Genomic DNA, 23,267 nt, shown 5'->3' with positions numbered 1-23,267 from the left:
TCTTAGACTTGTGTATTTCTGGTCAAGTCCTCAATGGATGCAAATTAGCACAGCTTCAAAGAAATTAGTTCAGTGATTCTGAAGGTGTGGCTTCCACTATTTGTGTGTTTGAGAGGGAAGGCAATAGAGACAAAACAATTGCAGGAGAAAGCTATGTCTCTACTAACATATTAGTAATAGGTAAAGCAGGTTGATATGGTAAATTTTTTTTTGATTTGTCATTATGTTCTTTTTAAGACTGCTAGGCAAACAAATTAGTTGTGGGTTAAATGTCAAACCTCTGTAGTGGGATTTGAAACTGATTAAAGGATACAAAGGGCAGAGAATTTAGGCACATAAATGGTAAGACTTTAAAGGTAGCTGCAGAGTGCCAGTACTATTTACTATATTTAAATTATTACTAATCAGGAAATGACTGTGTGGAAGCCTTTGGAGGACATAAAAAATTGAGATGCATCAAGTCTGAAAGAGGTTTGAGGAATTAAAAAGGATGTAAGTACATAAGCAGATCATCATCTCTAAGACAAAGCGATACTTCCACAGAAAACCTCAGTTTGCCAGGTCATTGCTAAAGCACAAGTCAACAATGGAGCATCTCTCCTGTGAGGAAAGGCTAGGAGAATTGGGGTTGTTCAGTGTGGCAAGAGAAGGCTCCAGAGAAACCTTCCAGTACTTAAGGGGCTTATAAGAAAGGCATTTCAGTAGGGTCTGTAGGGATAGGACAAGGGGAAATGGTTTAAACTGAAAAAGGGCAGGGTAAAATTGGATGCTAGGAAGAAATTCTTTATAGAGAAGGTGGTAAGGCACTGGAACAGGTGGCGCAGAGAAGATGTGGATGCCCCATCCTTGGAAGTGTTCAAGGCAAAGCTGGATGGGACTCGGAGAAACCTGGTCTAGTGAAAGGTGTCCCTACCCATGGCAGGGGAGTTGGAACGAGGTGGTTTTTAAGGCCCCTTCCAAACCAAGCCATTCTATGATTCTCTTCCCTTCCTCTCTCTACTTCCCTCTACCTTTAAATGTCTGTGGGCTGAAACACAACCATTTTGCACCTGTTCACAGAAACCCTTTGCAACTGCAAGTGTCATTCTGTGAGAAGCAGCAGTACAGGCAAATAGTAGTTATTTTAGCAAATTTTCTGATGGCCATTTCACACTTCAGACACAACAGCTTCAGAAGATGAAGAACTCTTGCATACCAGCATTTCTACAAAAACTTTTGTTCCCCACTGACCCTGAGTCTTGTATATCTGTGGGAGATGTATGGTATATAATAACAGCAGTGCTGGGGGAAGTTCAGTCAGTCATAGCTTACACACACAGGTAAATGCATTTTATTAACTGAAAGCTTTCATTTTCTCTTGTGGACTCATGGGAGCCCCTTATGGCATTTTTGTAAGGAGAAAAAGGAACTGAATAATCTTTCAAGAAAAAGAAAAACTAAAGCTTACAATTAATTCAGCTCTATAAAATGCCAAACATGGGTTCAAAAGCCAATTTAAAATCTTCAACATAAGATCAAAAATATTACAAAAGGATGCAAGTATTTTTTAAACAGGAATGTTCTCTTCAGGAGTCAAACCATTTCACAAGTTGACAACTTTCTGTATTCATAACCAGCAGTTTCATTTTGAAGCAACTTTCCCATTGAGATCTGATGGAATAACTCAACATGGCAAAACAGACAAGTACTATAAATTATGCTTATTATTTTGAGTGCTACAAAAATAAAGTCACGGATAAAAATCTCAAGATGTGCGCAGCCTAAAAACTTACTAGTCCCTGCCTTACAGAGATTCTAGCTGATATATAAGTGGACAAAAATACACAGGAAAGCAATGCAATAAGAAAAATGAAATCGATTAATTAGCAGCCTGTTTTGTGGAGTATGTATAAAGAAATAGCAGGTCAAACATATATTTGTAACAGTTTCTCCTTAAACCAAATTATGGTTATATTTGGGCATATTTGAAATAAAACACATACACTGTCAGCCCTTGCCAAATGAAGCCATCATCATCTGAGAACAGCACAAAGTAGAGAAGGAAGTAAAATTCCAAATTTAATCAATGTTGTCTATGAAAAAAATCGTTACATCAAATGGCTGAACCATATGTGTATAAAGATACATTCAGACAGGGATTCTTCTTCATCAGCAGAAGAAAATTCCCAGCATTTTAACATTCCTGTGATATAGCATGCAGTAGGTATATTAATTTAACTAAATATAAAACGACAAACACGTAGTAAACACAAAGTTCAAGTTCTCTGTAATATCAAACAAGAAGTGGTATTTAGGCTTCTCATTAGGCTTCTCCACAGAAGTGAATTTTATACACAAAATTTGTATTATATCCATATATCCATTTCTCTTGCAGGTTTGTACCCACTGCAGAGAACATTGTAAGTGATAGAGCTTCCCAAGCATAATAAATTCTTTGCAGGTAACTCATAAAATTAATTCCTAAGTTTGTGCAGAATATGTGCTGAAATCATGCTGTTATTTCTTTGTCATTAGTTAAAAACTCTCTGGAGCAAAACACACAGTTATGGTTGCTCATGACACCTGTCATACCACTAAGCTCTGATCTGTGGATAAATCAAAGGCATGAAGTTATCAGAAGACCCATAGCAGCTATTTTGACATTAAATAATAAAATTTTTCTATTAGTTCATTAAAATTTAAAGACAAAAGTATAAAATAATAAAAATAATTAAAACAACTGTTGTGAATTCTACTTTTGTCTCTAGGGCCTCTTTATTTTCACACTGGACTTGCAAATTATTTTTTTTTTTCTTATAAAAATGTGTTAGGAAAAAAAAATCATTATCTGGGACTATTTCTGTGACTCCTAAAACTTGCCTTATGGGACTAGCTGCCCAAAAATGACACTGGAAATATGGGTCCTGCAAAATAGAGTATACTTTTATCTAAGTCCAACAGCATGAAATACTTTCTGCTTGGAAGGAAGGATTTGTTCAGCGACATTATTGCATCTGATTATGCGACACTGCATGGTACCAGGAATAAACAGACATCAAAGACAGCGCTGTGAATGGAAGGACTGCTAAAAGCTTTAGCCAGAGACACTGAAAAAACAGGGAGAAAGGGCATGGAAGAGACCTATGCAGCATGTATCTCCAAGTAAGGTGTGCCAGAAAAATGGAATGACAGTAAAAGAAGCTGTTTAAGTCTTACAATCTTTTAACTGTGAGGAAGTGGATATGTTTCACAAGTTTTCTGAAGTTTTCATGAAAATGCGGTGTGAAAGAACTTTGCTTTTCATGCAGAAGTGTGACTTTGGCTAATCCCAGACTGGACAAGCTGTTTTGCTCTTTCCCTGGACCCTCATCCTTTAAGAAATATCAAAAATTAAGTTGCTCCCATTCAATTTTAGGTAATGCTTTAAAAAATGTAACTAGCAGCCCTCTTCCTGCTATTCTTCTCCCTTCTCTTTCCTTTAACATCTGCCAGAGCCCCAATACCTTGCTAGCTGGGACATTCACCTAGGTGGTGGGAAGCGATTGGAATTATTTCAGGTGGAGAAGGGAATGGAATTGTATCCCATATAGAGTATTCTGCCCACTCAGAATTACATTATATAGATTACCTGTAAGGAAGTCATTGATATTTCCTCTGGTTTTGCCTTATAGGTGACTACTGTTCCACTTCTAAAGAAAATTTCTGGGACAATCTACTTACTTCAGTGTGTCTGGAAAGAAGAACCTTGTGGGAGGTACAGGTAGGATGACTTTGAGTCCAGTCAAGGATGAGGATGTGAGAAGGAAGCTTATTCCCCATAGCCCCTCAAAGTGATTTGAGAACAACTTTTCCTTCCAGGTGCTGACTGTGGGTTCCTTATGAGACATTCAGTCCTTGTGGGGGTAGAAAGGACAGGTATTGTAAGGCTGTTGATTCCTGTATGGCAGTAGGAACCTTAAAGCTGGACTATACACAGAGACACACAGTTTTCCAGCACCCAAATCTGCTGGTGGGCCCAGATCAATGCTCACTTCACTGTGTTGTGTCTCCTGAAGAGGCCCTGAGGTTGGTACTGACACACTATGAGTAGAATGTACAGAAGTCTACCTTGCTGCTGGTTCCACACAGGATTTGAAAGGATTTCTGTCACCACTGGGACCAGAAAGTTTAACATTGTTTGTTGGCTCTGTGTTTTCTTTGTTAAAAAATGTTAGGAAACTGACATTTAATGCTGCCTGATTTGCATACAACTAAGCTATATGATATGGTAATTTTTGCTTTGTTTTTTACACATTATTGCTATTGTTGTCAGTCTTTTGAGATTTGCTATTTATGCCCTAAGCACTAAACAATGCACTAGGATGCCACTTACCTTAATCTTTTCTGGACATTTTTCATATACAATGTTTCCTTCATAGTGACAGCTTCAGTACTATTAAAAAAACAGCAGGAGGAAAACCCAATTAAACTTGCAATTTTCCACTAAGCAAGGCACATATGCAGTGTGACCACCAGATGACTTGCTCTGTCCTTGCCCGTACAGGAGATATCTACAGGACAATTTTCCCTGGGGGCACAGCATGTCTCACTTCCTAAAAATGCTACCTTTCTGCAGAAGATAAATATGAATAAAACATAACCATAATGGCTTTCTTCACCTCATATATATACTGAATTTATGTGAAGGGCTAACATTCCAAAAGGCTCTCCAGACCTCTGAAAGCTGCCTGGTCTTTCAGCTGCAGCTTTGTTGTACACACCAGAATTGCTTCCCATGCCGTTCAGGCTATTGTGGTGTGCAACTCCTCCATACATGGGCAATCATTTAATTTTCACATATGCAGGAGGAAGATTGGACAGTTTTACACTCGCAGAACTGGACTCCTCCTTTGAAATCCCATCTGCTCTTTAAAATCAATCACATTAAGGCACTCTTGGTGTGACTCACAGGGAACCCAAACCCTGCTTTACAGCAAACCTGGGATGCAATTTGTCTCCCATCACTTCATCTGTCCTCAAGCTCAAAAATTTTGGCAAGCAAATTTTCCCTGTTTCCTCCATACTCAAAGGAGTATTTTTTGATATAGGTATCCTTCTGCTCAGTGATTCATCAGCATCTCCCATTTCAGGATGGGCTGAGTAATTTGTCTCTCTGTTCAACAATTTAGAGCCTAGATCACTTTCTTACTCAACAATTAACTCCAAAGCAATTTACATTAAAAGAGTTGAGTCTTATCCCCAGTTGAATCATTGCTCTTCAGTTACTATTTTTATGTCAGGAATGATGACACTGTGACATAAATCCCACGGAACTTGGGTAAAGTAACACTCTGAGAGTGTCCTGGTTTTGGCTGTGATAAGGTTAATTTTCTTCGTAGCTTATTCAGTGCTGTGGTTTGGGATTTAGTATGAGAATAATATTGATAACACACTCATGTTTTGGTTGTTGCTTAGTTCTTACCCTAGGTCAAGGACATTTTACAGAACATATTTTCTGCATTTACAAACAGTCAACATATTGCTGATGGCTATAAAGATGAAGAGACTTCTTGACTCTGTAGTGAAAGACATGGAAATTTGGGAATCTTCAGGACAATGGATAGTTTTATCTTACCAATGAAAGAAAAACAGAATGTCTCAGGCTTCTCAGATTTCTTGCCAGAACAATTCCATCTGGAGCGTTATGACTGCACAGCAAACATTCAGAACTCTATATAAATTCTGTCCAAGAGAATGGACAATGGAAAAATCAGCTGCCTCGGTTGAAAGCTTTAAGTACATTGACAAAAGCAGCTGTGCCATGTGAATTAAAGAAAAAAATCATTCAACCCTTGCCTTCCTTTGGATCTGGAAGACTGCAAACATCAAGCTTTGGGCTGCCAAGCTTTCCCATGGACAGCAGTAGTAACAGTGCTACCAATTTCTTCTTTACAATGATTTCCAGTCTTGCCAGTGCATCATCATCTGGAAAGTCTAAATGTTTGAAAGCATTTCTGCTGCTTGTAATACTCCTGCTTTTGAGGCTTTGTCTTTGCCTAGCAATTCTGCTGTGAACTCTGCCAGCATCACTGTGCTTACAATCTTTGGAACATTTAATGCAGCAGTAGAAACTTCTGCCTCACAGTCCAGTAGTATTTCATTTGGATAGTGTATCTGGACATAACATCACATCAGCAGCTTCTGCACTCACAAACCAGAATGCATGAAACAAGTTATTTAAATCAAGGAGCAGCTGAAGAATTGAAACAATTTGAAACAAAAAATATTGCAATAGGAAAAATTCCTCTTAAGCCACCTAGTAGAACTTTTAAATGTTTGGGACTAAGTTTATTTTGAAATAATATATTTTCTCTGATAACTCAACTACATATTTTTGCGGTTGAGCAATGAAACAAAATGTTTCCATTTCAGTTCATTTCTGTTTCATCTTTAAGTCTTCTGCAGTAATAAACTCTGAGGTTAAAAAAAAATATATCAAGGCCAGGTTGAATGAGGCTTTGAGCAACCTGGTCTAGTGGAAGGTGTCCCTGCCCACTGCAGGGGAGTTGGAACAAGATGATCCTTAAGGTTCCTTTCACCCCAAATCATTCTATGATTGTGTCTTTTCAGTTTCCCATGCTCTGTCAGTGAGGAGTGTCACAAGAAGACAGGAGGCAGCAAGGCCAGGACAGCTGATCTGAATTGTCCACAGGGATATTCCATACCATAGAATGTCATGCCCAGTATCTAAACTGGGGAGAATTGGCCAGGAGGGGAAGGCAGCTGCTTGGGAATGGGATGGGCAGTAGTCAGTGGGTGGAGAGCAATTGTGTTGTACATAACTTATTTCTCTTTGGTTTTATTTATACATCTTTCTCCTTTTCAATAAAATTTTGTTCTTCTTATTGTTATTATTATCATGTTTATTAGCAGTAGTATTATTATATTTTACTTTATTTGAAGTCTTAAACTGTTCTTATCTCAACCCATGGGTTTTACCTGTTTTTCTGATTCTGCTCCCCACCACACCAGGACTGCATGGGGGAGTGAGAGAGCACTTGTGTGGTTGATACCTGGGTTTAAACCAGAACAGTGTCAAGAGTCCAAGAGTCCAAAATAATAATCTCTATTCCAACAATATTTACACACATATAATTAGAACACAGTTAGATAAAACACATAAGTAGTGATAGAAATGACACTTTTCTGCCAAACTGTGGCTCCTACCATTACCCAACTTTGCTGGGTCCCTTTTTCCCCTGTGTCCCTGGAAGCTTACACTACTGGATATCCAGGGGTCTGTCTGCGATGGGAAAACTGCAGAGAGCATTTGCTTAGAGTGGTTACTGACCCAGCAGAAGGGTGCTTTCCATTTTGCCTGGCTGAGTGCTGAATTTTGACAAAAAGGAAAAGCACCTCTATTCCTCCCCAATAAGCACCTATGTTTCTTATCCAACAGCTCATCACCTGAGCTCATTAAGTAGTTCTAGGATGCAAATCCCACTCCTACCCCAGCATCAAGAGGGTGGGGAGGTAGTGAGACAATTCAATTTCCACAGACTGTTTCAATGGATCCCTGTGGGCTGTCACTTGCTAATACCAATCCTACATACCCAAGGGTCCCTACTAAATTCAGAACAAAATTTAGTACAAAACATGAGCTTAAAAATTATATTTCCAGGACAGGCACTTAACACTGGGTCCATTGTAAATCATGATACAGGATTTGGGTGCAGAGCCTGTTCATGAACTGCTGAATATCACTTCCCTGGGAGTCTGGAGACACCTTGTGTGGAGATCACAGATAGGTACTGTGTTTTACAGACAGTAAGTGCAAAATCCATTAAAGAAGCCATAGCAATCACACTTTCAATGGATTGACTTTCATACTTAAGACTGAATAGTTATTTAAATGCATTATTGTGTGGACAACTTACTGATGCTTGGATTTTTAATCAGTAATTTTATTCAACAATTCTAAAAAGCAAAAGAATAAGGGTACAAATTAAGATGGGTTTGTTACCCAAATTATCAGCCTAGCTTGGTCAATGGGAACAGTGAGATCATATTACCATTATCATAGCCTAGATATTCTGCTCCTCAACAAGAATGGCTCCCACATCACCCCAGCTATTCTGCCCAGGAAACTGCAGCCCTTCACCTGGGCTATCTGGCACAAAATAGCTTTGTGCCCTGTGCACAGACCCTAAATGTTGTGGGAAGTACAGTCATAAGGAAAGGGAAAACAATGCCATCCCAGACCAAGCTGTCAGCCCACCACAAACTGTTTTAGCAGCAGAAAAGAAGGGATTGTAAAAAAATGTACACACTGGGGGAAATCATCCTGGACGTATGCCTTGGATGAGCAAGGACAGAATCAGCCAGCTTGATGCAAATGACAGTCCCTTACCAAGCTCTTCTTGCTTGAACTTTCTCTTGCTCCTGCAAACTTGACATAACATTACTTTTTCTAACCCAGGACACAGCAAAGGAATGGCTGAAATTCAGCAGCTACATCAGCATCAAGAAAGGCCCACAGAGGAGCATTCCTCAAGCCACAGTTTAAAGGTAAAATATACATTACCAAAGACAAAGGGACACTTTTCCTATTATGGTTTCAAAAGATGAAAATTGCATTTCAAAGGCCTGAATGTGCTCCTAGAAGGGAACATAGAAGGGAACACAGCTCCGTTCACCTTCAGAAAGTGAAGCGGTCATTTATGTCAAAACCTCCAGCTGGGAAACTGCTGCTGGAATTATATCAAGCATTTGACTAAGGACACAAAAGTACATGAAGCCCCATTCAATATTTGGGTGACAATGTTTGCTTGTGTAAATTATATCCACCATACTCACTCCCAGCTTCTGTAATCATAAAAAAAAGTTGTGGTTCATGGAGTTTACAACTTTAATATTCAGATATTGAATATTAAAGTTGTAAACAAACAAAGTCACCTTGTTTTGTGACTTTTACTCCCAATTGTTATCTCTTATGAACCAGGGTTGTTTGTATCAGTATGAAATCCAAAACCAAGCTAGCAGAGTCAGTCTTCTATCCCCCGCACCAGAACATTGCACTTGCATTAACCTAAGGGCTCAGCATGAGAGCAGAAAATTCTGAACAGAACAAAATTATATGTATAATAGGTGATTTTTTTCGTATTCCTGTTTAATAGCTTAGTTCATCTACTGAAACTAATGAACAGAAAAATTTATCTAACGTTCACTGAGTTACTGGAGCTTACAAAGCCATCTGGAATCAGTTTTACTTTGTGTGTTCACATTATTAATAAACTATTCAACCGCATTTTTCTTAGAGCAGGAGATATGTGCCAGGCTTATGTTTGAATCAAATGTTTGTATTTGTGGTCAAAATCCATCAAGGGAGAGACAACAACAGTATGCAAACTCTTTAAATTTTCTCATTGAACACAGCATGGACTACATGCTGCAGATTTACCAGAGGTAAAGCGTGGCAAATCAACAGGAATGGCTATAACTGTTTTACATAAAGATATTTCTAGTTTCCAGTTCAAACTCAAGGAGGAAAATGTGTATGCAATTTTCAGAGTTACATTTGTAAATTATGCTCTTCTTTGCTCTGTATTTCTCAGGTTCAGAAACTGCATGGATTACAGGGAAGAGAGTGCTCGCCAGGGAGAATTGTTAGCACTTTTTCAAGACTTAGCCACAAAACTAACTTCAGAGAGAAAGCAAAATATTGTTCCTTCTTGATAAAATATGAGAAAGGATTTTAATTTTCTTCTGGCTTTCTTGCTTTTGTCTGATTCATTGTTGTCGACAGATAGGTTTATAAGCAATGAAGAACAATGTTAAGTTTATTCAGAACTGAGTTTATTAGTCAAGCTAATCCTGAAGCTTTGGAGGAATTAATGCAGGGATTCAGAAAGGATATTAAAAGACTGTTTTGATGAGCACCAATCAGAATATTTCTGGAGATCAGAAATCTAGGCATTTTCTTAGGACAATGAAACAGATAAAGCAAAACACCTTCATATATTTTAACACTGAAGCATTCCCAGAAGTGCTTAAAATTCTGGCTAACCCAAAAGAGGATTGCACTGAGAATAAACTAGCTTAATTTTATGTTTGGCAAATGTTTTTACTTATGAGCATTTTAATTAATTATAACATTCTAACATATTTTAAAATACAGAGTGGACTGTTTTATAATTTTATATATTTTGCATTCACATTTTGAAGACAGCTCATATTAACTTTAGGAAGAAGCATGTCTTCACAATCATACTAAATGTCTTACTCTATTTTTTGATATATCCATAGGTTACGAATCAAACACTGAACATGTAAATAAATAAAAAAAATTAAAAATTCCTATTTGTTCCAGAGCTGACATTTTCTTAATAGATAGCATAGGTAGGCTCCAACCCCACTTGCTACAAAAACAGTAACTTTAAGTTACATATCTGATTCTGGAGAATCTGGATCCATATATATTTTAGCAATTGACAAATTCAAAGTACCTATGGTCCCACCACAATGTTCACAGTTCATGAGCAGATGCATTTTATTTGAAGTTATTTCTTCTCTTGTCTTGCCTTGCTGAAACAAACACTTTGTTCTCTCTATCTCAGTGATTAAAAAGAAATAGGAAAAAAGTAAAGAAACCAAAGTCTGTATCTAAAGTGATGATCATTTCCACAACAGCTTATGAGTGTCTTACAAGAGATGCCTCCAATTGCACTAATAATTTTCTGAAGACGTTTGTTTGCAATGAACCAAAATGTAACTCTTGAATGAAGAATTATGGTCCACTTAAAATAACAGTATTTCCAATCAAATAACCTTCTTTCAAAACTGAGTACAAAATCATAAAGTGATTCAATATACAAATCTAAATTTTCCAAATAATCTAAAATTTAACTCCCTTAATAGCCTAAATACATTTTTATTAAATTTAGAAGCTTAAATGTTATTGACTATCAATTACCAAATATTTTGGTTCTTAAAAAGGCAGTATGAGGTAAAAAACCCCACTGTAGAGCAACTCATATTTTTTGAACCCAAATACCCTTAAGAACCAAGCTACTTGTAAAATATCTCCTTTGAAAATGTGAAAAAAGTTAACTCAGCCCAACCCAGTAAACAAAGGGTCTGAAGAAATTAGGTGTCAGTTTTTCTCCTCTATGGAATTAAACAGAAGGTACATTTTGTTTTGAAGTGCTTTTCTTCTCTGTGAAGGACACAGTTATACTCTGTTTTATATAACAATATGAGGAAAGAAACAAAATTATTTCTGCATGTGTTCTCCTGAAGAAATGTTGGGCCAGATTTGTAGACACACATTAAATACAAAGTCAACTTATTGAGTCTTCGATTTCAACAAGAATGTGTTACCTCTAGTGCAGTAGTTATAGCAGCAGCTGGGATATAGGAAAACCTTATTTAAACTCATGCTAACATATTGTTAGTAGGGATGGAAGGAATAATAGGGGATATTTATACTATTTAGGAAGAAAACAGAGGTGCAGTTGAATCTTGAGCTCTATTCTCACTTTAAGTGATCTATTGTAAATGTTCTCACTTTAAGTGATTCAATTGTAAATATTACTCTTGAATTGGAAAAATCCTGATTTTCAGAAAAAGGAAAACTTACTCCAGGTCAAAGGATGTGATGTCTATTTCCTAGCTGAGATTTTTCTAGGGGAAAGCATAGTCTCCAGACATACAAAAGGTTCAGGAGGGTGCCTTTTCAAGCCTGTAATACTGTCTGAATGGGTAGGAGGAAGTAAAGGACAGAGAGCAAAAGAGAGATACTTCCACAGATTCCTTTGACAGGAATTTTCTAACTTTATCACCTAAAAGTCAGCTCCCTAAATGTCAGGTGGTCCCCTGGGCTCCTTTTATAGCTGAAAGAGGGAAAGAGGCACCTCCAGAAGGCAGTTCATCTCAACCTAGATATCTAAGACAGGTTCAATGAATCACAACTCGTTTCATTCTTATCCTATGGCTATGAAGAAAATATGACAGGTAACTTTTCGATGTCTGACTTTGTCAAGATTAATTCTGACTTAGTGTCATTTTTCACTACACTGTGAAATGCCACTTGTGGATATTCTTTGCCTTTGTGGTCTTTGTGACTTGGTTCCCTCTCTTGCCAAGCTTTGTGATGCCTGACCTGACCTCACTCACTGACATGAGCCCACTGGAAGATCCTCTTTTCTGTGAACGATCTCTGGATCAGACCTTAAGAGAAAATCAATATGAGGGCAAAAGCACTCATCAAGATTATGAGAAAACAGCAAAACAGTTTAGTCCAGTCATTGCAGGAAAAGTTCTCCCTTGAATCTTTAAGACAGGGCCAATATATTGCTTATCCCATTTCAGTCCAGAAGGTCTAGCAGTTTTTGACTTCATATCTTGTGCATAACCTGATAAACTGCATCAAAATTGCTCCATATGGTTGTCATTCCCTTCTGGCCAGTAAAAAGGCCAAACAAATGTGCAAGACTCTCTCAGAAACGTGTAGTGCAAGAGTTTTTCTGCAATAGTCTGAGGAAAAATGGACTTTCAACCTGAATTCTAGAATTCCTTCTCTTCTGGAATTCATCAGAAGAGATTTGGGTAATACATAAAAATGTTGTTGTTAAAACATGTTCATTGAGGTGGAATCACGTGACTAATTTAGTGATTTTTGCCCGCTCCTGACAAGAGAACCAGTTCACCACAGTCAACTATTTCCAGTATCACACAGCAGTACACAAGAAAGCAATCATTGTGAGGCTGCATTCAGTGACAATGTATGAAAACCAAAATTTTCCATTGTAAGAGCAACAGCAAGGATTTCTTACTGAAATCAGAAATAGTTTGTGTTGGGCTTCAAAATACTTGAATCATTCAAAATCATTCAAAATTATGGGGAAGAGAAGCCAGAGGCTAAAATGATCTTGAAAACACGTCATTAGCAGACAGAAGTTGTCAATCATGGTACTGTATTGATTACGACAAAAATGGCAAAAAAAGAGAAAGATCTTGACTTGAGAGCATCCATTTTCTCTTCACATATGATAAAAAGTACAGATGACTTTCTGATTTCCATATATTATCAGAATTCTCATTGGAAGACAGTGATTATCAGAATATGAACCTGAAATACGGAAACATCTTCATAAATGGGTAATGACTAGTAAACAATTAAATCCTAAAAAGCCATGGAAGTCTACCTGAGAGTTTCCAATTCTGTGGATTCAAAAGGGTAAGAATAACAATAAAGAGCAGCATTGCACTTGAATTTTCAAAAATCTACCATATTAACAATAACAGCAATTTTGTGAAGAAAACCTATTCAAAATTTAAAAAAAATTCTAAGCAGATTGAAGGAAAACAATTCACACTTTTAGTTCAGGTATGTTTACAAATGAAAATGGCTCCTATGAATCCATGTAAGTTCAACACAAAAATGTGAACTTCAGTAACCCCAATTTTGATGTTCTTTAAAAAATTGAATCAAAACTGAGGAATCTTTATCACTTTCTCATTAGAATTAATGGGGTAGAGACGCAGTAAAAGGTACCATTACTATAATTTCATTATTACGAATTTACTATTATAATGAAGTAGGATTTTAACACCAAACAAAAATATTAACAAAAGGAAAGAAAGAACTATATTACTTCTAAAGCCACTCTGTCTTTCTCAGAAATTTGGAGTAAATGGATGATTTAAACCTCTAGTTGTACTTCATTTTTCCTACTAGTTTTCTTTTAATGAACACATAGGTTTTAAAAGGTGCACCCAGTTCTACAGTGCAGAGATGCTCCTATGCCACATGTGATCAAACGCTGTCCTGAAAAGACATATGATGGAATGTCCACTTCACCTTCCCAGGAACATCATTATTAAAAAAGAACACAGAAGAAAATCAATTCAGTTTGGCTTTTTATCTCCTAAAATGTTGAAGATTTCAATCAGGTACATGTGAACTACAGTGAAAGATGAAATTATTCATACCTGTAATCCATCTCCTGGCTTAAAGACCAAGGCCTTCAGGGAGCAAAACAAATCCACATCATCTTTCTAAATGTCAGGTTTGTGCTTTGACCTCTGGCTTAGCTATCAGATAAAAATCATGCATAACCACATAACTCCCCAGCAACTACATTAAAACAGATGCTGAAAAAGAATAATTTTATCGAGGAAAAGTCATAATGAACTTAGACAAATATAAAGGTCTCTTCCAAATCTACCTTTCCCCACTAAATCAGAGCTCAGGCAATACCTTGCCAGTCACTGTAGAAGACATTTATTGCTCATTGTTGCTTGATGTTAATTTTACTTTGATCACATAAAGCTTGTTCTGGTCGGAGGTATGTACATTTATAAGTCACTTTCAGGCCTAAGGACAAAAAGCACTAGCTAAAAATGCTATCATCACTACCACTGGAAAGGATTCAGAAAATGTGAATATTTCTATTTCAGAGAAACTTTAAGTATACACTGGGGGTGCAGAACATAGCTTTATGTACTAATGTAAAGCTGTTACTGAAAATTTAAACGCAGACCTAATGAAATCATTAGCACTGAGAAATTACACACCCATATTTTGCAAATAATCCATACATTTTTTATCTTAGCAGTTCTTAAATTGGACAAATCTTACAGGAATCAGCCTCCAGAAATAAAGCTCTCTGGTCTTCATACCGGTATCACAGGCAATAATTATTTACATATTCGAAAGTCATTTCTCTAGCCAAAAGAAGGCAGTTTTGTGTCACCAGGCCATAGCCCTGGACTAGAAAGTTATGAGAAGACCCTAGAGCCTTGGTGTTATGAGAGAACCTAAAAAAGTTCCTACAGGGTTCACCAGATCCACCCTTCTGGGGTTTGACTACAGCTGCCAACACCAGTCTGGGCCCAAAGCAGCCTGTCTTCCTTGCTGGAGTTTAGCAGTGGATAAATTGAACAGCCCCTTGTCCATATTGCTTCACTAACAAGGCTACAAAGCTGCATGTGCATTACTGAGATGGTTGTTTCACTCCTACTTTGTTTCTATCAGCACATGAAACCATATTTAATATAATGTTAAATTTGGAGTGATTTTCATACAGCACAGATTAAAAAAGTATGAGCAGTGAATTTCAAGCACTTCCACACAGATGGCAATGCAGTGTGAAAAACGATTCCATTTTCCTACACTCAGATAAAAGAGTATAAATGCCAAATAAACTGGAGATCTTCCTCTGAGGAGAAGAAAAATGCAAAGAGAAAGTTAGAAAACAATGTCCTGAAGGAGCCCAGAAATCCCCATTTACCACCTGTTATACAATCATCCATATTGCAAGACAGTAGGTTGATTCACTGGAATATGTCACACCAAAACACTGTATTTTGCAATCTCTTACTGCCATCTTATGCCATTTTTTGTCACTGCACAATCCATGGCATGCTAAAAAATGGCAAAAAAAATGCTTTTTTACATAAAGCGTTGCCTTTCACAAGTGTTTGTGATCTTTTCAGCACATTATCATCTGGCCCTCATCTCTGCACCCCCAGTTCTGCAAGAAAATATTGAACACTGAATTGTCTTTGAAGTTGATGAGAACTGAGAATCCCTAGCACCTTTCAGAGTGGTGTTAGAAAGGTTAATAAAAAGCTCACTTCTTCAAAACTATTTCTTCAGTAGCTCATTGCTTTTCAGATATGTGGCTTGACTCATTTGCACTGATTGACTCCACGGTTCCCAGTACTGCTCAGGGATTACAAAATAAATGAAGAAAGGATTGTAGTTTTCCTTCTGTTAAAAAAAAAATAGATGCCTTCCTTATAAATGCTGAAACCAGATTCATGGTATACATTGTTTGCACAAAAATAATTTACTAAAGTTGCTGATTGAAACGGCACTAAATGAAAGAACACCAAAATGAGTAAGGCACAAGGCAAAATAATGGTTTATAACGAGCAATCATATTTTATGACACACAGACTCCATCTTTGTAGCATGCATTAACTTCAACTGTTCCTACTTATTACAATCCCATAGCACAATTTTGCAAGACAACTAACATTTGTATTTATTTTTCAATACATGCTACTCCTTTTTAACACACTTCACTGATCACTTTCAAGGACAATACAGTCAAATGGGACCAATATCCCAATATTTGGCTTTCTCTAAAAATGTAGCAATTACCGTATCTCAGTAATACATCCACAGGAGTGTTATTTAATGTAGTAGGATGCTACTATTTAAAAGTAAAATTAGCTTCTTCTGTGCTCAGTTTCCTGAGAGACAACTATTACCCAAAAAAAGGACAAACTGATGTGATATTCTCCATTCTGGATTACACATCCAGCTCTGTTGTCCCTGGCATAGGAAGGACACTGACTGGCTTGAGAAAGTCCAGAGAAGGGCCATAGGAATAATCAGAGGGACAGAACCCCTCTCCCATGGAAACAGGCTGACAGAATTGGTATTGCTCAGCCTGGAAAAGACAAGGCCCCAGGAAGACCTTACAGCAGCATTCCAGTATCTTAAGGGAGCCTGTTGGAAAGCTGTAGAGGAACTTTTTACAAAGGCCTGTGAAGATAAGGACAAGCGATAATGGTTTTAAACTGAGATGAGATTTGGATCAGATATTACAAAGACATTTTTTATTGTGAGGATGGTGAGGCACTGGAACAGAGAAGTTGAGAATATTCCATCTCTAGAAGTGCTCAAGGCCAGGTTGGATGGGGCCCTGAGCAATCTGGCCTAATGAAAGGTGTCCTTACCCATGGCAGGGGTGGTGGACTACACAATCTCTAAGGTCCCTTCAAACCCAGGCCATTCTATGATTCTGTGATCCTGGGGCCCTGTTATGACCCTCTGCTCTGGGACACACTACAGTGTGCTGGAATCTGAAGTTAAAGGAGGCTGCATTCTGCTTAGTTGCAAAGAGAAAGAGTGAAGAATCCAACCTTAAAAATTCCATAACATGCCAGATTGCTATATTCAGAACCATATGGTTGCTCTTGCAATTATCTGTTCTCCTTAGTATTTGTATATGCCTCTGTGGTCTGTCTTTCTAAAGTTCTAAATCATCTTTTGAGGTAAAAATAGGGTCCCTCCTGTAAAATAAGGATGTTAGAGTCATACATACTCAAGTTCATTCAAAATATTGGAGCTTTTATTTTTTCTCCACAGATCTAAACTTAGTTAAATAAATATCTTACTAAAACAAAAAGAGGAAGAGTAAATACAGAGAAAAATAGCATGGATTAACTTTTCTGAGGGACAGGGTTAGGGTTTCCAGGGAAACAATTTCTGAGGAAGGACATAAAGAAGAGGGTGGTAACAGAGTGAATTTAGCCTTTGAGGGAACTCCAGAAAGGAGGGTAAAATCTGCAAAACATAGAGATGAAGGTGAAAAACACATCAGTTGGATTGAGTAGAGAGCAAGAAATGGAGGGAAGCAAAACCCAGAGGACATAGACAAAATACAGGGTCATCATGGAAAATCTGAGGGTAATTAATGAAAGCTTTCCAAAAATAGAGTAAGAACTTTTGTTGCCTTCTCCAGTAACTTCTAATGTGTGAAGAAAAAAAGCATTGGCACAAAAGTTAGACATTTCTAACACCATTCCATTTATTCTTTTAAGGCTGTCACTGTGTTGCTACCTGTCTTCTTTCTAACTTTCATCTTCCTGAGTATATAAAAGCAAATGCAACCTTTTGCTGTCAGCTGCCCTGGTCTGAGCCTCCCACCTCTGCTTCCACATTGCATCCAAACTCCTGCACACCATATTTCAGCTAATTTCTGAATTGTCACACCTACCAAAGCTATTCTCACATCTCTTTCTTTCATCATCTACAGCTTGATCTTTGGATGCCTGTGTTTGAAAGAAGTATCTGTCACATGCAACTTTGCAGGTTTTTTGTTTATTAATTATTTCAGATCAATAGACATAATTAACAGTAATCTAAAGGTCATTACGAAGATCCATAACAAAACCAAAGTTACATCTTATTGCAAATATTTAAAAGATCTGATTACATGTACTGATTTTCCTTTTTTCTTTCAAAAAAGGTGAAGATCACCCAATGACTGGCCTAGATTTAGTGATGATGTGTGATTTTCTTTTCTTTCTGATTTTCTTTTTTTCTTTCAAAAAAGGTGAAGATCACCCAATGACTGGTCTAGATTTAAAGTGATCAGTTCTTTACCTTTCCCTCCATCAACTGTGCAACAGCAAGATTTCATCTGAATTGATAGGTTGGAAAAGAAAGACTATAGAAAGGGAATTTTCAGCCTGTGTGCAGTCAAAATATGGATTTCCTCAATTCAGGAGATTCAAAATTTGGCATAAAATCTAATAAAGAATGTCTGGGTAATTTACTGAAAGCCAACGTTTTTTGCATCCTATACTCAATTAATCTTGTGCTTCAAGACATGAAACTGTAACTTTCCCTGCAGAAAAAGAAGCTGGTTTTTTGTCTGTGACATGGTGATATGACAGTGGAATAGGTTCAGTACAGTTAAATAAATAAACAATTCCTAAGGAAGGAATGATTTTTAATTTTTCTTATATTTCCTAATTCAAGCTTGAAGAAACAAGTTCAGTATAGTTAAATAAATAAACAATTCTTAAGGAATGATTTTTAATTTTTCTTATATTTCCTAATTCAAGCTTGAAGAAACAAATGTATGCATTCATTTTTAAAAGTTACCTATTTTCTATGTGTTCATTTGCATTACATTAAAAGAACTCTGAATGACCAGACAAATTCCATTAATAGAACTGATAAAAGCTGACCTAGGGAAAAAACAGACCCTTCAGAGTTTAAGGCTTGCTGGCAAATCAGACTATACCTATCAACAAAGAACAGGGTCTAAGAACTGAGTCCCAGAAATAAATCTATTTGGGATAAAAACTCCTTTCCTCTGCATTTTGAAGCGGGGACCATGGTCTCTGCAAAAAGTTGTGAGAGAGTGAAGTCACAGAAATAGTGCAGAAGGAATTCTGCTGGATATTAAGGACCTCTGCTTGTGGAAAGAGGGAGACTACAGACTACAGTGTTTCTTCCTTGATGCTAATTATAATTAAGAGCTGAATCAGTGCATTCCTTGAACCTAAAAGACATAAGCAAACACGAGATGGTGAGGACAGATAAGGACATGCTGTAATATCAGAGGTTCTTTTTAGAAGTGAGTAGCCTAAAATCTGCCATGAACTGCTTGGAAAATAATAGATTTGTTAATTTCCAACCTCTTCTAGTCTGCATTTTGTGTTTATAAGGTGACATATAATTTCATCCTTCTGTATCAATCAGAATAATTAATCAATAAAGATCTGCCCAAGAACATCAAGAGGAATTCCATAATATGAAATCTTTCCATCAAGACAGCAGAGTCTTCAAAAAGTTTGGTAAACTCACTTCTAAACTTTTGAAAGCTGCATGGCCTTTTACAGAGGGCACGACACAAGAATTACTTTTGCTCTTGAAATCCAACATTGCATAATTCTCCTCAATTGTATGGCTGTCTCCACAAAGCTTCTCTAAAATGTTCCTTCTGAACATATAATTGCTGTAACTGTCAGGTTCTTGGTGGTGAAATTATCAAGATTTATTGCCTTGCTGAAAAGTATTTGTGGAAAATTAACACCCAGATGTTTAGCAGTGCTTTTATATGAGAAGCATACATGTCTGTTCATTTACAGTTATTGTGAGCTTCTAAGAAAATATAAAATTATAGACTGGAGAAAATATGTGTTGTTTCCTTTAGAACTTACAAAAGCTCAGAAAACATTTTTAAATAAATTGTATTAAAATTATTCAGCATGTAAATTTTAATGAAGAGTTTAATATAAGCCAGTATCTTAAAATTACATTGTAGTTATTACATTCTGTAGGACTATCTTCAAGTTATGATTTTATTTATAATTTATTTTTTAAATATTACACATACATTTTTGGTAAAGATTTATTGCTTACAGAGAACAATTCCTTGCAAATGCAATGCTGAAGACCACTTCAAGGAGTCACTTAGCCTTTCTGTAGTGTTCATAACCTTGAACAGAGGCTGTGACATTTTAAAATTTTAGCTGCTTCTGAACACAGAACATGAGACACTGATGTCTACCAGAGAGAACAGATTTAAATCTTAGCTCTACTAGTCTTAAACAGAACTTTCTCTCTGACAGCATTATTAATACCAGTATGTTCCAAGATTTAGGGCTTCATTCAGTCATGACTGAAGACAACCAGTCTCTTAACTGATTTCACTAGCAACTGTATTAAGTTGCTAGTGAAATATGTTAAGAGACAGTTTTAACAGTTTTACAGAAATGGACAAGAATGATGTAATTACATTTTTGTACTGTGGGCTTTCAATCAGCAGATTAAATCAACACCAACAGCTAACTACAATCATAGAACAAGATAATTGCTAACATTATATGTTAAAGTTCACTGTGAAAAGCAGAGTAAAGAAATCTCTTCTTGCATTAATAGGACCAATTTAAAACTACAAAAAGTCAAATTGCATCTGCACTCAGCCTGAGACAGTAGCTTTGTGTGGAGTTACGTCCAAAGCAAATTATCTTGTCAAATCACTACTACTCTTTAAAGTAAAATAAAAATTTGATTAATCCATTCATATTTTCCAGCAATACTGGAAAAATTTCCAGCTACTTCCTCTACTCTGACTGCAAATTCTGGAGTATCTTCCAGTAAGCGACATCCAGAGCAGAGACTCACTGACTGACACTGTGAGCTACAGAAATCATTAACAGCCCTTAGAAATTCTGGAGGCATGGCCAAAGTGAGAGGACTGGAGGCACTCCCCTTTCTCTGTAGACCTCTGTATGTTGTAAAGGGAAAACTGTCTCACCAGCCTCAACTCCTGTGAGCCATAGCATGTTCCTCTCAAGCCTAGGCAAGTGTGTTTTTCTCATTAGTCCATGAGGGGAAAAAAACCCTCTGAGGACACACATTTCCTTAATATAGGAGATTTTACAGAAATCATCTAAGTTGTACACTGGCTTCATCTTATCCAGTAAATGTTGATCTTGAAAATAAAACCTCAGCAGGGAGAGAGATACTAGTGTTGGTCTCTTTTTCTTCCATGTTTCTTCTTAAAAGACACTCAAGTAAAAGTTTAAAGCTCCTTGGTGTTTGTCGTTAAGAATTCAATAATTTAGAATTCAGTAATTTAGAATTCTATTCTTTAAAATAATTTTAAATTTTGAAGGATTATTTTCCATTTGTTTGGATCTTACCTTCTCAATTTTAAGTTTTATATGGTTCTGGAAAGATAACAAACCAGGCTTACAGGAGATATTTATTTGTCCTAGAGAGCAATTGTCAGTGCTATGTAAGTAGTGAGTGACAGACTGATTTTGCATAAAAACATTGCAAGGAATAACCAAGTATACGTAAGTATGGCACAGGGCCTCCTGTGTCATAAATGTTTTGCAGCACACTAAGTCAGAAGACACATAACAACAGAAAGACATCAGTCAACATCACTACTGCAAACTGTCCTTTCACAAAAGCAGCATTTGGCAGCAGCTGTAACAGAGATTTCCTCATCAAACACATTCCAAGCCTTAAAAGTCTTACCTCACTAAACAAATCCAGATCCATTGCTAAAAGTCATAAGCAATGTTGCACTTCACTGCTACCATACAGAAATAGATCCAAACATAAAATCATCTGTTTCCCAAGGAAAAAACCAAATCCCACACACCATTTAGCACCATCTCTATTTCTTCACAGTCTGTAGTTAAGTTTTCAATTTCTTAATGCAACGATAAGTTAGCAGAATGATATTCACAATTAAATTAGATTTTCCAACTAAAACAACAGGTTAATCTATCACATTCAAAGATGCCTCCTACTCAAAATGTAAGTCAGGAAAAGCTTATTATCTGTAGATTTGGCTCTATATTAAAATTCTGAGTGACAGACTCTCAACACACTTAAACTTGAGCTTTGCAATGTATCTTTAAAGAGTGCAAAGCAAAAATGTGGCTACAGTAATTAAATGATCCCTGGTGCATGATGTTCTTATAGTGCATACTAACCACTCACTCACATTTGACCTTGTTTCACAGAAAGGTCTTTTTCCATAGATTAGTTTGCATTTCAGGTAATTTGATATGTGGCCTTAGAAAGATCTTCTGGGATTCAGCCAATTAAGCTCTTAAATTGATATCTTTATGTAATATTTCTATGAGACACACTGTGTTCCCCAAAATTTAAAGATCACACAGCACAGAATTTTGAAGTACGTAGCACCTATGAGATTTCACTGCAGATATACACATTGAGTGTATATTATGAGTATCATAAATACTGCAACATGTTTTGTTTGAGATAGGCTGTCTCATAAGAAGGCAAATCACTTTTACCCAATAGTTAAATCAGAATTATCTTGAACATGAAAAAAATGGAGTACAGAATTTTGCTTCATTACATTATCCAAGAGTTCTTTAAAAGCATTAATAATGATTTCTTGATAAGCACCATTCAATACTTAAGAGTATGTTGATTGATACTATTACATATTTAAGTAATTCCTTTACAAACATCTTGGCTAAACAAAAACAAAACAACAAAAATGTAAGTACAGATGTGACAGACTACTTTCAAAAGCATTTAACTCTCTGCCTAATGAAATAATTTATTTCTGAGGAATATACATTTATGATTCCTCCTGTACTCATTTTCCTTTTTGTATTTTGTTTCTTAAAGTTAGCAGTGCCAAGAATTTATTCATACAAGCTCTCAAACTGATTTATTTTAAGTGACGAGGCACTGATATTTTTGGATTCTGTTACAAGCTTCTTCCTTATCTTGTCATATAACTTTGATCAAAGTCAGCTGCACTCAAAATTTTAGGAGTCTCTACTTCTGGTTGTTCCTGCTGAGAAACATGGAGTGCCATCTCCAGACGTAATGAATACCTAAGAGGTTCAATCTGTTTCATTTGAAGCTTTAAGTGTTCAGCAAATATGGAGAGAAAACCAGATTCAAAGGCAGAAGACTCCAAAAGTCATGAAGCAGGCAGAAGCCACTGACATCTTTTAAGGCATATATGATATTAATGACAAGAAAGGAAATTTGTACAGAAGCTGTCTAATGACAAGACATGAAGTGCACACACACAAACCAAGCAGACTTATGAAGGGGACAAAAGACAGGGCTTCAACTCCCTCAATATTTCAGCTTCCTGACACCTCTAAGGAATCTTCATCTGAGTGTTAAAATCAGATCTTGATGTCTTTGCATGTCATGTTTTTATCTAGGAGGAGAATATAGCAATATTTATCAGACATAGACTTAT

At 36.7% G+C, this 23,267-nt stretch overlaps 1 protein-coding gene across 1 annotated transcript; it reads left to right on the top strand.

The window, feature by feature from the left end:
• Window positions 1-5,548: 5,548 nt before the first annotated feature.
• LOC120511167 (nucleoporin NUP42-like) lies at window positions 5,549-6,315 on the top strand. Its single transcript, XM_039727887.1, is given in 4 exon segments — window positions 5,549-5,576; window positions 5,579-5,662; window positions 5,665-5,958; window positions 6,128-6,315. Coding segments are annotated over 4 exon segments (594 nt in total).
• The last annotated feature ends 16,952 nt before the right edge of the window (window positions 6,316-23,267 follow it).

This window comes from Passer montanus, unplaced genomic scaffold (assembly GCF_014805655.1).
Source record: "Passer montanus isolate IOZ18808 unplaced genomic scaffold, ASM1480565v1 scaffold11, whole genome shotgun sequence".
In the NCBI taxonomy this organism is placed as follows: Eukaryota; Metazoa; Chordata; class Aves; order Passeriformes; family Passeridae; genus Passer; species Passer montanus.
The sequence above is the reverse complement of the archived record's forward strand: the minus strand, read 5'-3'. Positions and strand labels throughout refer to the sequence as shown.